We start from the raw sequence: 16546 nt of genomic DNA on the forward strand, positions 1-16546 counted from the left end.
CTGTTTCATAAATTATGGTTATTTTCTATTATCTGATTTCTGTTTAATGGTTGCCTGATATCTTTGTCTGTCTGGTGTTTATCCAGTATTTGTTTAATGTTTTTAATATGTTTATACTGTGTATTGCTTTGTTTATTAGTGTCTTGGTCTAGTTCTTTGTTGTCGTAAGTCTCCCTTTCCCTCCCCACTTAATCTCTTATTTCTGTTACTATCAACCTAACAGTCTGTTTGTGTATTAAGTCTCTGTCTCTTTAAGACTGTATTAAGTCTCTGTCTCTTTAAGACTTCTCTTCACTGTCCCAGGCTCTCCGACAAAGTCACTCAGAGCCGCGGCGTTGCTCCTCTGGCCCCTCTCGATCGCGCTGCTCTCCTGGATTCGCCGACGAAGCCACGTAGATCTACAGCGTTGCTCCTCCTTGCCTCCTGTGTCTCCGTCTCTGTCTCCACCCCTCTCCTCTAACTCTCGTCGATCACGTCACCGCTCTCTCCAGGCGTCGATCTCCCTCCTTCCACACGTCTCATGTCCTGCCTCCTACCGCCCCTTCCAGCTGCGTTGAATCAGGAGCTCGTTAAAGGGACAGAACAGTAAAAGGTAAGTGAGATAAATGGAGAAAATCCCTTTCTTATTAGATATTTCTTTTTCTCTTTTTTCCCTAGCTTTTCCGTTTTACTTTCTAGCCCGTTTTCTCCTGACCTTAACACCCTCTGTTGGTTTTTTTAAGACTTTCCTTTCCTAGCCGCTCCTGGGCACCTCTTTCTCTTTGCTAAGCAGTACGGGCGTTCCCCCCCCCCTTTCTTTTCCCCCTACGTTTTAATTTCTCCTCTTTAAACTTGCCTTTCTTCCCCCCCTTATTAAATTGCAATAAGGTATTAATTATACTTAGCTTCGGGTTTTATATTTCGTTCTTGACTCTTTCTTTCAGTTCTGTGGGCTTGTCTGTAGCTCGGCGAATCTCTTCGTCAGGGCTCCTAGTGCTCCGTGCTTTTGGGACTCACAGCCAGAGCAGGGAGGGTCACCACCTTCAACCGTTTGCTGTAATCGTCCCTTGCCAAGGTCCTCTCTCCGGGAGGTACTTGAGGAGATGTTTAGAGTACCTTATTAGAGCATTAGGTTGAGAAATACATGAGGAGAAACTCACACACACATCTTCTCTCGTCCAAAATCCAGATATTCCTTATAGCTCCTAATATGTATCAAAAGGGAGCAAAAACTTTGACAACTCAGTGAATCCTGAGGATATTCTGGATTTTTCTTCCAATAAGACAGGGCTCTAAAATTAGTGCTTGCTTTCATAGAAGGGATACCAAGCTCAGCCCTCATTAATGCCTCTGGAGAAACCTTTGGCAACCCAAGAATCCGTCTCATAAACTAATTTTGTATTATTTCCAATGAATCCAGAATATGCTCCCCCCGACCCCATATTTTGATATCATAAAGTAAACTAGAAATCACCTTACTGCCAAACAGCTTGATAACAGGGTCAACCATACTGCCTCCTTTGGAGGAAAAAAAATCACTATCGCCCCCACGGTCTTCATGGCGGATGACTTTAACGAAGTTAAATGAGGTCACCATGGGAGGGTTTCTGAAAACATTCCTAGATATTTGAACTAGATGGACCACTGGTCTGATCCAGCAGGGCTCTTCTTATGTTCTTGTATGTTCTTGTAGTACTCAGGCAGCTGTCAAAGCAGCCACAAATATATTTTTGTGCTATGTTTGCCAAGTAAAAACTGATTCTTCCTTAATTGTGAGACATTGAAGTTCAGTGGTAGCAGGTTTCTCATCAGTGCCTAAGAGTCTGAATTAATGTCCTACTCAGCTCTGATCAGAAGTATATAATTTCAGTTTTTGAAACATACTGAGGATATTGTCCACAACTATGAAAAAGCAATAACTTCCACATTACTGCTGTTCTGTTCAAATGCTGTTGCCACAGAGTGATAAAGTTGGAAGGAACCCAGTACCATACCACCTCAGTGATCCAAACCACTGTGTGTCATAAGCAGAGAAGAACTGAGAGTAGATCTCTGCTTGCAGAATCCCTGGTTCTAAATGAAGAAGGTAGTAAGCCAGGCAAAATAAGCTGCCTGCCTAACATTTGTCATAAACAGATGGGGTTGTTTGCACCAATGGCACCATCACCTTTTTGTTGTTGCTGTTGTTGAAGATAAGATGGGTAGGGGAAAAGGTGGATGTCTAATTTAAAAAAAAACTTAACAGAGAGTCTCATGTTGCAAGTTGGAAAAGGGGAAGAAGTGGGTCCCAGTGGGTCTGAAAAGTCTGAAGATTCTGTGGAAAATGTTTACCAAAGAATCACTAGCCAACCTAAACAAATGCTGGTGGGAGAACATCCTTGAACCACAGGACCACAACAAAGCAATCATAATAAAATTCACAAAAGATCTTTTATGGATCTATCTGTCTTAGATGACTGCAGATAATCCACGGCCTATTGATTAGGATTCTAGTTGTGTTCTATTTTCCAGAACTTTGTCTTATGAAATCAATTTAAAAAATTTTTTTTAGGGGGAGTGTTATTTACATCAAAGGTCATTTAGGCTAAAGTTGTCCTCCCAAACCATTTTTGCTCTCAGACAAGTTGAAGTGTGTAGCACAGATATGCCCTTGAAGTAAGATTGATCTGGTAACATAGGGCTCTAGAATAACTGTTTTTTCAACCATTTCTCATTCCTACCAATTGCCAGTGAGGAATCTGGTTCAGTCTCTTACTATAAAGTGCCAAGTCATATTCTTTCTCCTGCAGCAAGATGCTGACCTTGCTTCAGTGTCTTTTGCTTTATGAGGGGGGAAAAATATGTGCCGAAACATGAGACAGAGAGCACCCTTATTTTCCCCTGCCCTCTTCCTTCCTTGGGGATGTGATCAGTAAAATGGTTGTTAGGAGTAATTTCGAGTTAAGTGGTCATGTCAATCCAGTTCGGTTTAACGGCTAGAACAACTGGAACTAGAGCTGCAGCAAATGTATATATTTTTAAAAAAATTAACAATATAATTACTAGTGCATAGATTAACTAACATTTGAATACTTTGCAATGGTTAAAGGAAAAAGAAGCTTGTAATGACAGTTTGTTGAATTTGAAGGTGATGTTGACCAGTACCACTCTGAAACCACTTTAAGATGGGAATTGTGAATCCACTAATCTGCTGAGGAGGAGCAGTTTACAAACTCAACCCTGATTATGTTTACTTCAAAATATGGCTTCGGTGGAGCTTGCTTCCAAGTCAGGATTGCAGGCGGAACACATTAAAATGCATGTTCAAGGAGGGCAAGGGCAGACTATCTCAGTCCAGGGAGTTCTAAACTGCATGATGTTGTTGGCTTGTGTTTTGTAGACAATGGATGACAGTGAAGATGACTGGCTGTCACTCAAGCCCCAAGAACCACTGCCATCTCAGTGTTGTGGCAGTGGCTGCGCACCCTGCATCTATGATGTGTACCAGAAAGAGCTGGAGCAATGGGAAGAAGCCAAGGCAAAACGAGACAGAAGCCTCCTGACCAGAAGGAAACCACAAGTAGCCATCTTAAACCTATGCAAATATAATTATTTTTTCAGCCTGATTCTAGTTATGTTCACTTTGAAGTATATTTTATTTATTAATTTCTTCACATTTATAGCCTGCCCTTCCCAGAAGTGGGCTTGGGGCGGGTAACAACATCATTTATACAATTTTTTTTGTTAATAGAATAACATTAAAATTTAAAACATCTTCATAAATATTAAAATGGTGGTCACAGCTGATAACAAACAAAAAAAATCCCTGGTTGTGGGAGGTTCCTGGCAGTAGCCAGTAGTTGTTGAGTGACAACCACCTCAGGGAGGCCATATATGGACATCCGTTGCCTCAGCCAAAGGCCTGGCGGAACAGCTCCATCTTGCAGACCCTGCGGAATTGAAGTAAATCCCGCAGGGCCCTGATCTCAATGGGGAGCATGGTCCACCAGGCAGGGGCCAGGGCGGAAAAAGCCCTAGCCCTGGTTGAGGCTAGACGGACGTCTTTTGGGCCAGGGACTACCAGGAGGTGTTGATCCTTAGAGCGTAATGCTCTTTGGGGCATATATGGGAAGAGGCGGTCCTTCAGATATGTTGGTCCCAAGCCATGTAAGGCTTTAAAGGTTATTATTACCAACACCTTGAAGTGGATCCGGAACTCATTTCAGTGGGTTTTACATCCAAGTCAGTTTGCAGCTTTTGTTATATTTGGATGCCACATTTCAGGAGTTGTTTTGAAGCTGAGGCAAGGAGACAACTTGAAACTGTTTGTCGTAAGCATGCACACTGTGATATGAGCCAATGCATGCACTAACCTTTGAGGAGGGGATGGAAAGTAACAACAATTTTCAGCACATGTGGTCAGCTTAATTTTTTTTCTGAAATGCCCTTTTGTCGTTTAGAGGAGGGTTAGGAAACCCCTGGTATGTGTGTTGACAGTAGTACACCAGACCATTTTGCTCCATACCTGGGGCCAGGTTGCCACTCAAGCAACCAAGGCAATGGCAGCTCTGCTTGAGCCAGCATTATAGGAGAAGGCTACAGGCATGGCTTATGCCTGGTCATCAGCTCCTAGGCCTACACAGTCACCAGCCAAGTCCAAAGTGGATCCCTGCCAGGCTGCTGGGGCTTGGTTTCCTCTGAGTGTGTCTTACCAAGCAGAGCCCCCATCTCTCGCTCTCCCCAAGTTTGTCTGCTGGCACACCATCTTCTTCACAAGTAGGAAAGTCATTTATTTTCAGCGCTTATGCCAAAAAAGTTGCCTACCCATGATATAGAGCAATATGCTTCCAAATGTTCTTATTTCAGGGTCAGGCTACTAGGTCAACTGATAAAACAATCACTGTTAACCAGTTAGGGTAATCAGATCCCCCCCCACACACACACACATTTTTAATGCTGAAAAGCAACCGCAGAGAAGGGGAGGAACAATTGTATCAAGGCCACAGTGCAGAGAAGAGTAGTTAACTGTTTCATCTCAAACATCTTTTCCCCAGCAAAAACCATCCATCCTGAGGTGTTCTGAGCTCTGGTGGAGAAAACAAGCAGAGAGAATCAAGGTGCCTGTGTGTCCTGACCCCCCCCCCCATCAGACTTAATAACAGTTCAGAGTGGTATCTCTCCAGCCTCCATTTCTTGTATCTCTTGTTGCCAAAGGACTATTTGAGAACAATTTTCTATCTCTTGAATGTTTGTTATTTTAATTTGCTAGCAGGTTCAATGAACCAGTGATAATTTTTTTACTGAAATAATGAGTAATAGAATATTGAGGTACCATTACACTTTAAACCATTCCAGAAATTTGCACTAGGGAACCATATTCTATTTAGGTATCCCTCACAGTGAAGACTATTGCCACATTTCCAGAATATTATTCTATCCCATACTCTCTCCTTGCCTTTGTAAACTTCAGTTGGACCTCTCAGTTGGAGAGCAAGTGCAAATCTGTTAAATGCAGGTTGTTGCTCACATACAAAAATATCTCAGAAGGATGGTGGAGTTTCTCACAGAAGAGGAAAGTATGTTTTGAATCAAAAATGAGAGAGATAAAAGTGAAGATAGCAAGCTCAAGGCATTTTATTTGAAATTAGGGAAGCTATGTTTCTTATTCTTTAGTACGAGAGGAGCTGATTATGATTAATAGTAAGCAAAAGGTACTCTGGATGTGCATTTCTCTTTATAATTCACATGTTATGAGTCTGAACTCTGATATGCAGTATAGATCTGAAGACCATATCACGATCAGATTTTGGAATGTTAGAAAATAGGGTTGACACCTGCTTTTCAGGTAGGGTATCTGTTTCATTAACACAGCATGGTAGTCAAAAAGAAGTACGCATTTCACTTCATTGCCTCTTCATGCCCGGTCTAGCTTCACCAGTGTAAATTTTGTGATTGTACAACTATTAAAAGCATAGGAGATCTGGGGGGAGGAAGAAGTAACTCTAGTGGGAGGAAGTGAGAAATTGCTTGTAAAAGATTGCAGATGAAAAAGAATGCCAGCTCCTTAAAATAAGCAGAAATGAGCTCCTCTCTTGCCTTCCATTACCTCTTGCTTGGAATTCGTATACCTAAAGAGTGCCATCACTTATTTCATGGGGACAGACCTTTAATTTCTCACACTCCAAAATAATTATCAGAAAAGGTATTGTCAAAGCCATAGTTCTGTAAACACAAACAGGACCTAAGATTTAAATGAGATTTCACAAAGAATTACTTACTGACTTAAGACCTAATGTATTGAATCTTCAAAGCTTTTTCTTTTTGTAGTACCACATTTCACCAATGCTGAATTCACTCACATTTTGGTTGTGTGTGGGGGGGTGCCTTTTAACCCAGTAATTACTTATTGTTCCCCTTGTAGAACAAGAATTCAGAACTGGCTCCAGAAATGTTTACAGCTTTCACCATAAGCTCTGTGGATCAGCTGACAGAGGACACCTACCAGTATAAATTTGAATTGCCTGGAAATAGCAGCTTGGGGTTGAGTTTGGGACAACATATTGTGCTAAGGTACTGTGAAAAGTCTCTAGTTAAACAGGTCACAGTATGCGATTTAACTTGCAATTTTTTGTTGATCTACAAAGATTTCATACCAAGTAAATCATCATTTCTGTGCTTCCAAATTGATTGTATTGAAAGAGCTCGTGAGCTTATTAACCCTGCTAATTTTATGGTGTATGCTACCCTATAGTTGCATTTTCCTTCAATCTTAGTTTTGTGTTGGAGGTATAAAAATTAAGTGCAGGTAAGAAACCAATTTACAGAAAGGAAAAAAGGGAAAACGAAATGCATTTTACATTGATCATCATGAACTGACTCACAGGGACAATATATTAACTTTTTTCCCCTGAGGCAGTTATGCATTTTGCAATTCAGAGTTGCCTCTCTTGTAATGTACACAGTTATTATATCTGTGTCCCACCCTTGGAGCCCAGAGCCACATTAGCCTCCCCAAAAGCCTATCCAATAAGTTAGGGTGACAGGATTTTCCCAAGGCCTCCCAGTAAACGTCATAGTTGAACAGAACAGGTATGCCCATTAATTATTGCTGATTGAGAAAGCCTCTTTTTGCTGCAAACAGTTCATAATCCTCCTGCTCTAGCATAGCTCCTTATTTGCCTTACTTGGCCAGAAACTCAGCTATACCACATAAAAAAGCTGGGTTGGCTGTGCAGCTTATCCAGGAAGGGGAAAGGATTGTTAAGGAGGGTGGTATAGCTGTGAAAGAGAGAAATCAGAGGTTATTTCAGTGCCTTGGATCTCTGCAGTTTGACTGCAAAATGGGAGGGACTGATCTATTGTCTGGTTGGCAAAGGGCAGCCCATGGGGAAGAAGGAAGGATGCCTACAGTGTTTTTCAGGCAGCAGCCTTTGCACAAGAGAGGAGTGCTCAGCTGATGGGGATTGTCAGGGATTCAGATCAGGATTCCCTCCCTCTGTCTTTTCTTTTTTTCTTCCTCAGAGGACTAGTAAATGGTTTGGAGATTCAAAGAGCCTATACTCCAATTACTCCTGTGAACGCTGAAGGATACTTTGATGTTTTAATAAAGGTAAATAGCTGCCTTTGTTCTATCGATTAACAGCTTGACGTAGGACCCATGTCATCTTTTATGCCAGCAGAGAGCTTCACTTTGTACTTTAATAACTAGAGGCCTGCAGTCAAAGATTTGGCTTGGCAAGTCCAATGCAATTTGTGCAGATCAGCCACCCCCAGCTCAAGATAACAGCATATTATGTTGTTACAGAATTGAATGCTGAGTTGATCTTGGAGAAAGGTTTCTACCTGGAACACACTGGGCTTCGACTTTATAAACTTCCCTAGCCCCCACTAAGGTGTTCCTTCTCTTTTTCATTTCCCCCCCTACTCAGTGATGCTGCCTTCCATTTATACATCAGAGATGGGGAGTGTCCTGGGATAAGGATGATTGATCTGTGCATCCCCGTACAGGCATTTGGAACACCTTCTATGCTGGCATAAATAGACATAATAACTGGTTAGAAATATTATCTCACAGGCTGTGTTGCCAGATGTATGCTACATCAGGTAGGCACCTGCAAGCCAGTTTGCCTAATAAGACTCTTTTTAGGATCAATGCCATTCTCAGGCTATAAGGCAATTACTCCTGAGTAAACACAATTATTTCCCCATGTAATTACTCTGGATTTTGTGATTTTATTGATCCACATGCCTTGATATTCAGTAGGAACATTGGTTACATCTCAATTTAAGGATAAATTCAGATATGTTCAGATATAAATAATTGTGTCTAGGAATATGAAAATGTTTTTAATCTGCATTTGTCTTCTCAGGGGTAGACAGATATCACTGTAACTCTGCAACCTAAAACCCTAGATCTTCCAGGGAGGTCACCAAGAACGATCATTTTACACTCTGCTTGCCCTCCAGGAGTTTGTACTTTTTAGGGTTTTATCATTGATTGTGTGATAGGTTGAGTGTGAATTATATTCCTTTTGAGGTGTGTATAGCTTTTATAAGACACTTGTGGGTGGATCATTTCACCATTATTGTGGCAATTGGAGGGGGGAAATGCTACATTTGAGCTGCATTAATAGGATACCTTTATAGGTTGGCTGTGAAATTTTATATATACTTGCTTATTACACACAAGTTTTGCATTTCAATAATAGTAGTAATGATTGTAATAACACCTTCCCTTTATATAGAACCTTTCATCCCAAAGGGAACCATAGTTATTCTCTGGCAGTAACAAAAGAGATGGAACACCCATCGTAAAGCACCCATTTGTATAACCTGCTCTGTAGATTGTAGTGTATTTCTCACTATTCAGGCAATTTTTGGAAGCACTATATTATTATTATTACTATGCAATCCAAGTGCTGTTCAGACACCCCTGTGTCCCATGATTATGGCACTGCATTTGTGATACTACAGTTAAGAGCAAGTGAGTGGCGATTTTCTGTGCTTAACCCTCCCTTTGAGTGATTCTATAATGTTATGGTGTTTTTTGGTGTAAATCCCAGCATAAAGGTTTTCACTCCAGGAGTTTCTCCTTCTCTTCTATTTACAAGAATTCATTATAAACCAGTTTGGTCATTGCTCCATTAGAACAAAGAAGAAACCTAAAGGAGATTCAGTTCCAAATACATTGTCTCCACTGAAACCAATATCCCACTATCTTTCTGGAAACATAATGATAGAGATCTTAACCTCTCCACACCCTTTCTTTAATATTACTGTCTGCCTGTTCCATGTTGTGGCCACAGTTGCCAACTTTGTTTTTAAACTGACTCTCTTCCTTTGCCTTTACAAACAGCCTGGCATGGCAGAGTTTTAGCAGAGGAAGCTTTTACTAGGCAGGAGCACTCAGACCGTTGTTGCTGTGAATGAAATGAGCATCCTGGAAGCCCTCCACAAATCTTCCTCCACTGCCGAGTTATTGCTGAGGGCTGCAAGGCTTTGCACAGCGACATGCCATGTAGCACAAGGGAAGGAGCTGCAGCACAGTTAGCCAGAATTGCCCCTTCACACCTGTGCAAAGCTATTTTTTCATCCTGTTTTCCCCTTCTTGCAGTTTGTATGTACACATGTGCACCATGTTTCATGAGATATTGTTCTGGATACCCTCACAGGCCTCAGCAGTAGCTTCTGAAGGGTGGCACAGGGAGCTGATAGGCAGGGCCGGCTCCAGGTTTTTTTGTACCCTAGGCGAGGCTACCTTCTGGCGCCACCCCACTCCACCCCACCGTGCACCCACCAATTACAGGGTTGCCAACCTCCAGGCAGGGCTGCAGTAACCGGCCTGCCCATGGGGCCACCTGTGCTGGTGGGAGTTCAGGCAGGGGGGGCAAAGCCCATGGGGGGGTCATGTGGAGTTGCCGGCTGCTCCCAGGGGGGCAGCAACGTTCTGGCACATCTCCCCCCCCCCGGGGGCATTGCAAAGAGAGAATTTTTGCTCACAAGACTCCACAGCTTACAGGGAGCATTGATGAAGACAACAGCAGACGCTTTCCGGGACCAAACTGGCTTCTGTGATGGGAAGGGGCCGGGAACCAACTTCTCCCGGCTGGCTCCCCAAATCAGCAACAGCCCCTCTTTTTTGCATGCCAAGGGAATCCCCCGCAGACACACACATACGCAGAAGCAGGGATCTCGGTACAAATTCTGCTCCCACACACAGGGGGGGGACTTAGCCGCCAGAGGCACTCACTCACCGGCGCTACGCCCCAACAGCTGGAAGAGGATTGCCCCCAGGAGCAAAAGGCGCCACTCAAGGGAGCCCATCGTGACCCCGAGGCAGGCGCTGCACTTCGTCTCTGAGAGAGACTCAGGCGACTGCATCGCAGGCAGCTCAATGGGCGAGAGGACTCACGAGCGCTGCCCGCACGGGATTAGCCAGTGAATGGCTGCTGCCAAGCTGCAAGCCAAGTAGCGCTAGATTCGCAGACGGGGGACAGGTCTCTGTGGACAGCCCTCCCTCTTTTCCCAGTTATTAAAAGTCTCTGTAGCCGGGCTGCTAACCGGGCACTACCCCACCCCAATCATAAAAGGCGGCTTCATACGTCAGGCGGTGGGCTGGCAAGCAAGGCTCCTCTCAGACATGACTATGACGAGAGGAGCGGCCATTGGAGAGCGCTCGGTGGGGTCCAAGTGGGCGAGCAGGAGGAGGAGCCACACCACGCCGCCCTCCCTCTCCCCCTCACTCACCTGGGCGGCCCATGAGCAGGCGGGCAAATTGGGGGGCACCAACATGGGCCACTTCTCCAGGTTGCTGGAGGCAGAGGAGGTGCCGGAGGCAGCAAGTCCCTGAGCCGGCCTGACCCTCGGCCCCCGGCCACAGAGGCAGGGCTGGGGTCGGGAATGGCCCACGGAACCACCTGCTACTGCAGCTGCCCCGTCCCCAGCCCACCGCCTGAGACCACTACTTGCCAGGGCAGCATCGGAGGCTGCTGCTCCTCCCACTCCCGGGGGGGGATTTCCCCGGCCAAGGCCACTGCCGCCAGCCGGGGCTCTGGCGGCGCAGCAAGAGGAGGCCATTGAGGGAGCAGAGGAGGGCCATGCAGGGCACCCGCAGGCCTGCCAGGAGGCGCAGAATGGCCTGCAGTTCTGCCGGCTCCATCCTGTGCTGCCACGCCAAGACCAGGCGGGGAGGGGAGGGGCGGAGGTGGGCATGTGCTCCCCGCCGGCGCCTCGGGGCCTCCGTTCGCGGGCTGGTTGGGCCGAGCTCCGGAGCCCAGCAGGCTCGGCCCAGGTTAAGAAGACAGGGAGGAGAGGGAGGCCACCCGGGAAGCCCCGCAGGGTCGCTCCACAGAGGCAGTCTCCAAGGGTCAGAGAGATGCAGGGCTTTTGGCAGGGGCGGGGGGCTTTTGGCGGGGGGGCTGGGTGCAGTTTGGCACCCCTAAGGGCCAGCGTGCTCTAGGCAAATTCCTAGTCCACCTAGTGAGCAATCCGGCGCTGCTGATAGGTAAGAAGAAGTCAGGAAAGATCCATTTGTGCAAACTTGCTGTTTGTGGGCGCTTGCAGCCAACTCAGTGTGTTAGTCCAAAGTCACAGCGGCACAGCCAATATAGCAGTTTTAGCTATGGATATCTCACTTCATTTCTAGATTTGTTGCTTCATACACAAAAACCTTTAAGTATCATTTTTACCAAGGAAGTTTGTGAGCTTTTATTGTTTTGCTTGTTTTTAGGTAACACACTGTCTTATCTTGAGCCATCTCTGCTCCAAAATTGTAGATGAAAGGTGACTTCTTGAAATTCTGGGCAGGATGGAGCAGTGTGCATTTGCATTTCACTTCTCAGAATGCTTACTTGCTTCATATTCAATAATGGAGTGCCACAATTCATGAACACTTGCATTCAGTGGTGTTGCATGCCACTAAAATGCCAGGGTGGTTTGCTTCTCACACTAGCCTGGGTGGTATAGCTGGTTTATCAGCTCAGTCACAGTACAGTAGGCAGTACTTTTCTTGCATATATTATAATGAACTGAGGTAAAGAAACAGTAGATTTTGTTAACTTTATATTCGAAATAATTTAGCTTTCTTTGTGCTATAATGTTATATTTTTTCCAAGATTTAAAAAGCACAGAGAATGGATTCTGACTTGTTTTGCTCTGAGAAAAGTAGACATTAAGCTAAAGTTTTTTCTCCCTGTAAAATTATTTTTGTGTGTGGTTTGTTTTCAAAGTGCTATGAAGGAGGACTAATGTCACAATATGTAAAATCCTGGAAACAAGGAGAATCAGTTTTTTGGAGAGGGCCGTTTGGAGGCTTCCCTTATAGACCCAATCAGGTAAGATTTCTAATAGGGTTCCTCTTTGGTTTCCCAAGTGAAGGGAAGTAAGCTCAAGTAAGCTCAATAGTCACGGGATAAGTAAGTAAGCTCAATAGTCACAGGATAAAAGGATAAGTCCTCTTGTGGATCAAAAACTGGCTAATTAATAGGAAACAGAGAGTGAGTACAAATGGGAACTTTTCTCAGTGGAGGGTGGTAAGCAGTGGGGTACTGGAGGGATCAATACTGGGTCCAATGCTTTTTAACTTGTTCATCAATGATTTGGAGTTGGGAGTAAGCAATGAAGTGGCTAAATTTGCAGATGACACGAAGTTGTTTAGGGTGGTGAAAACCAAGGAGGATTGTGAGGCACTCCAAAGGGATCTGTCAAGGATGGGCGAGGGGGCGTCAACATGGCAAATGGGATTCAATGTGGCCAAGTGCAAAGTGATGCAAATTGGAGCCAAAAATCCTAAATATAAATACACATTGATGGGGTCCGAACTGGCAGAGACTGATCAGGAGAGAGATCTTGGAGTCGTAGTAGATAATTCAATGAAAATGTCTAGGCAGCTATGCTGGGGATTATTAGGAAGGGAATCGAAAACAAATCAGCCAGTATCATAATGCCCCTGTATAAATCAATAGTGCGACCTCATTTGGAGTACTGTGTACAGTTCTGGTCACCACACCTCAAAAAGGATATTATAGCCCTGGAAAAAGTGCAGAGAAGGGCAGCTAGAATGATAGAAGGGTTGGAGCACTTTCCATATGAAGAAAGGTTAAAACGCTTGGGGCACTTTAGCTTGGAGAAACGACAGCTGAGGGGTGACATGATCAAGGTTTATAAGATTATGCATGGGATAGAGCAGGTAGAGACAGAAGTACTTTTCTCCCTTTCTCACAATACAAGAACTCGTGGGCACTCAATGAAATTGCTGAGCAGTCGGGTTAGAACGGATAAAAGGAAGTACTTCTTCTCCGAAAGAGTGATTAAGACATGGAATTCATTGCCACAGGTGGTGGTGGTGGCTACAAACATGGACAGCTTCAAGAGGGAATTAGATAAACATATGGAGCAGAGGTCCCTCAGTGGCTATTAACCACACGGTACAGATAGGAACTCTGCACTGTATTCTTGGTACGGGGGGGGGGCAACAGTGATAATTTATATAGTTGGGTTCTTCTGATTTTCAACATGGTGCTTTAGAGTTCTGAAAGTCTCTGCATAGATTGCAGTATATTAATTAAAACATAACCAGATTCAGTATGCTTTTCTTTCTTTTTTTTATTATAATTTTTATTGGTTTTCCACAACAAACAACAACAAACATCTATGTAAACAAAGACAACATCTAGATAGACATATAAACATATACATACAACCTCATCCCACCACCCCTTCCACCCATAATCGCTGCTAATATTCCTCTGAGCCACATTGTTTCTATAGCCCAAAATGTACATATTCTCAACCTGCTTACATTATAATTAATTATCTCTTAATCTAAATTTCTCATCAACTAGTTAATCTTCCAAACTACTTATGCCCACTCACCATCAAAATTATAATACTAATCCACCAAAATATTCACCTCTTCAACAAACCGAAATTCATCTTTATCCTTGTTCTTCCCCTTGGCTAAGTATCTCAAAAAAGAGAGTAAAAATTTCATTCATAATCAACTCTCAGTTTATATATTATAGACATTTTAGATAAGTAGCCACCACTTTCCCAGCAGAACACAAAAATCAGCGTTACCCTCAGCAACATTTCCACAATTATTTTCATTCTATTACATCCTGTTAAATCAACCTACAATTATTTATCCATAAATATTTTCCCATTTCAAGGATTTCAAAATTATAATACTGGTTCTCCAAAATGTTCACCTCTTCATCAGACCAAAAGTCATCATTAACCTTATTTCCACTTGGCTAAATATCTCAAAAGAGAACATAAAAGGGAAAATTTCACACCTCCAAATTTCATTCATTATCATCGTTCCGCCTATATATTTTAGATATTTTTAAAAACAAAAAATAAGCACCACTTTTCTCGCAAAAAACACAAAAGTCCCTCTTGCCCTCAGTTACATTTCATCAATTATTTCCGTTCTATTACATCCTATTACATCAGTCTACAAATTTTTGTCCATATATATTTCCACATTTCATAAACTTAGAAAGCATAGAAATCCAAGATACCATCCAGTACATTCCATCAGTTCTTTCCTATCCTGTTACATCAGCCTGCACTTAAACACAATTAGATATTCCCACATACAGCTCTCTCAAAAGGGGGCCATTTTCAAGAAGATCCTTCTGCTCAAAGACTTCCACTTCTCTTCCTTTTTAAGTTCGTTCTCCTCATTTTCTTGTACATGTCTCAGATGTTTGTATTCCTTTAAGGGAGCTCCCAAAGAGTCTCTTTTATATTTTTAAGTCCTCCTTAACTTGCTTAAAGTCTTCCACCTTCCTTGCATCTTGCTTTGTTCTGGACCTGTTTAATAGTCTCTTATTTTTCCAAAGGAGCCTGACCCACCTTTTTTTCCTTCTCTTTATTCTTGGCTTATTTCTCGTATGAGGCATATCCTTTAGAGAGTCAACTTCTCTTGTTTCCTTTTCTGTTGTCAGGTGCTGGCTATCCTATTTCAGTTGCTGTTTCTCTTCCGCCGAAATACATATCTGCGGTTCTTCCGATTCCCATGATTGCCCTTTATTGTCTCCGGCTACTACATATAAGCACTGAGATTCACCTAGCAATCTTTCCCATACCTGTTGCAGCGTTTTATCGAGCTCAGCTCTTAGACTCATACGAAAGTGTTCGGATTTTAGTTCATTTATTACGGCCTCAGAAATTAACGCCACCGCCATTTTGTTATCCACTTAACTTTATCCGTCTTTGTAGCAAATATCAACTTACAAATATACCAAAGCCTAAAGGGTGAAATTGCAAATAAAGTTAGTCTCTTACCCCCTCTAAATCGGTTCAGTCTTCAATTCCGTAAATATTCTCGGCCGCCTTTCTAAATCAAGAGGGAAGTCCATAACGGGGGGGTAAAGAACTCTTCTTTTAAAACGGTCTTGCTCGTTAGTCCCATCCTTCAATGTGGTGCAGAGAAGTGATCCTTATTCAGACACAAAACCCATATGAAAGAGACAAAACCCAATTCACCGTGCACATTTAAAAACACGGCTGGCTGCTGCTGTGGCGGGAAACCAGTTCCCATTCTTCGTGACGCTCCCGCTTGTGAGGCATGCCGGTCACACCCCCGTCCTTGCCAGGGAGCGGGGGGGCAGCCAAGCCTCATACCTTGGTCTCCCTCCAGGAGCCCCAAGCGGGACCTACCCCCCTGAAGGTGGGGGGAGGCACCCAAAAGAGCATTCAAGAGTCGGGCATTTCTCAGGAGCTCCCGAGAAACACACCGTGGCGCCGCGCCGCACCGCCGGAACGCTTAGCCAGTATGCTTTTCTTAGAGATTTGAGAAGCAAAAAATAAGCTCTGGAAGCCTCTGAACACAGTCCTGCTGCCATGTTTATCCCACTGAAGTTTTCTGTGTCCTTTTCCTGTGTGAATCAATGTGAATCAAAATTTCAGCATTGAGTTGGTGCCCTTATCTTATCAGACATCTCTTGAAAACTGTCCTCTTGTTGTCTTTGGGTTTTTTTGCACCAGTCTTGACCACTCTTCGGTCCATGACCAGTAGCACCTGTCCAGCCATCTTAGACAATTTTCCCTGCTGTTGTCTAAATAATTGTTCACTAAAGAATTAAGTGAGCTTCAGTCAGAAGGGGTATATACAAGACAAAGGAGGTTAGATTGGCTAGGAGAAAGCCAGTAGTGAACCATATTTTCACAATGACAATCGAGAAAAGGATAGGGATCTCCCCTCCTCTTGCCTTGCTGTTTTTCTCTCTCCCTCTTTAACCTGATATTCTTTGAGATGCATGCTGCACAGTGTGGATGCATATTGCGTAGGTGCTGGGAGATATTTTGGGACTCTATAGTATTTTGATACTATAAGGTAGTCAGATATTACTCTGCTTCCTTCCATTTTGTTTCCTTTCAATAAACTTTCTTGATTATTCTACTGCCTTCTCCTTCATTGCAACCTTGGTTAGAGTCCTGTCACATTGTCAGAAACATCTTTAGAACAGAGTATGTTTATCCAAGGCCACGTTTGGGGTCATAGAAGCTGGGTATTATATTATTATTATTATTATTATTATTACATTCCATTTGTATACCGCTCACCCCCTGTGGGCTCTGA

At 43.5% G+C, this 16546-nt stretch overlaps 1 protein-coding gene across 1 annotated transcript in view; it reads left to right on the plus strand.

The window, feature by feature from the left end:
• Nucleotides 1-309: 309 nt before the first annotated feature.
• The window catches only part of LOC107124287 (NADH-cytochrome b5 reductase-like), a 36153-nt gene continuing 19916 nt past the window's right edge, over nucleotides 310-16546 (plus strand). Inside the window, exons 1-5 of the mRNA XM_015427711.1 lie at nucleotides 310-592; nucleotides 3359-3538; nucleotides 6380-6528; nucleotides 7480-7567; nucleotides 12186-12290. Coding sequence (XP_015283197.1) covers nucleotides 3362-3538; nucleotides 6380-6528; nucleotides 7480-7567; nucleotides 12186-12290 — 519 coding nt within the window. The 5' untranslated portion in view covers nucleotides 310-592; nucleotides 3359-3361. The remainder of the gene's footprint in view (nucleotides 593-3358; nucleotides 3539-6379; nucleotides 6529-7479; nucleotides 7568-12185; nucleotides 12291-16546) is intronic.

The sequence above is a fragment of the Gekko japonicus genome, unplaced genomic scaffold (genome assembly GCF_001447785.1).
Source record: "Gekko japonicus isolate JY-2015 unplaced genomic scaffold, Gekko_japonicus_V1.1 scaffold332, whole genome shotgun sequence".
Lineage (NCBI taxonomy): Eukaryota > Metazoa > Chordata > Lepidosauria > Squamata > Gekkonidae > Gekko > Gekko japonicus.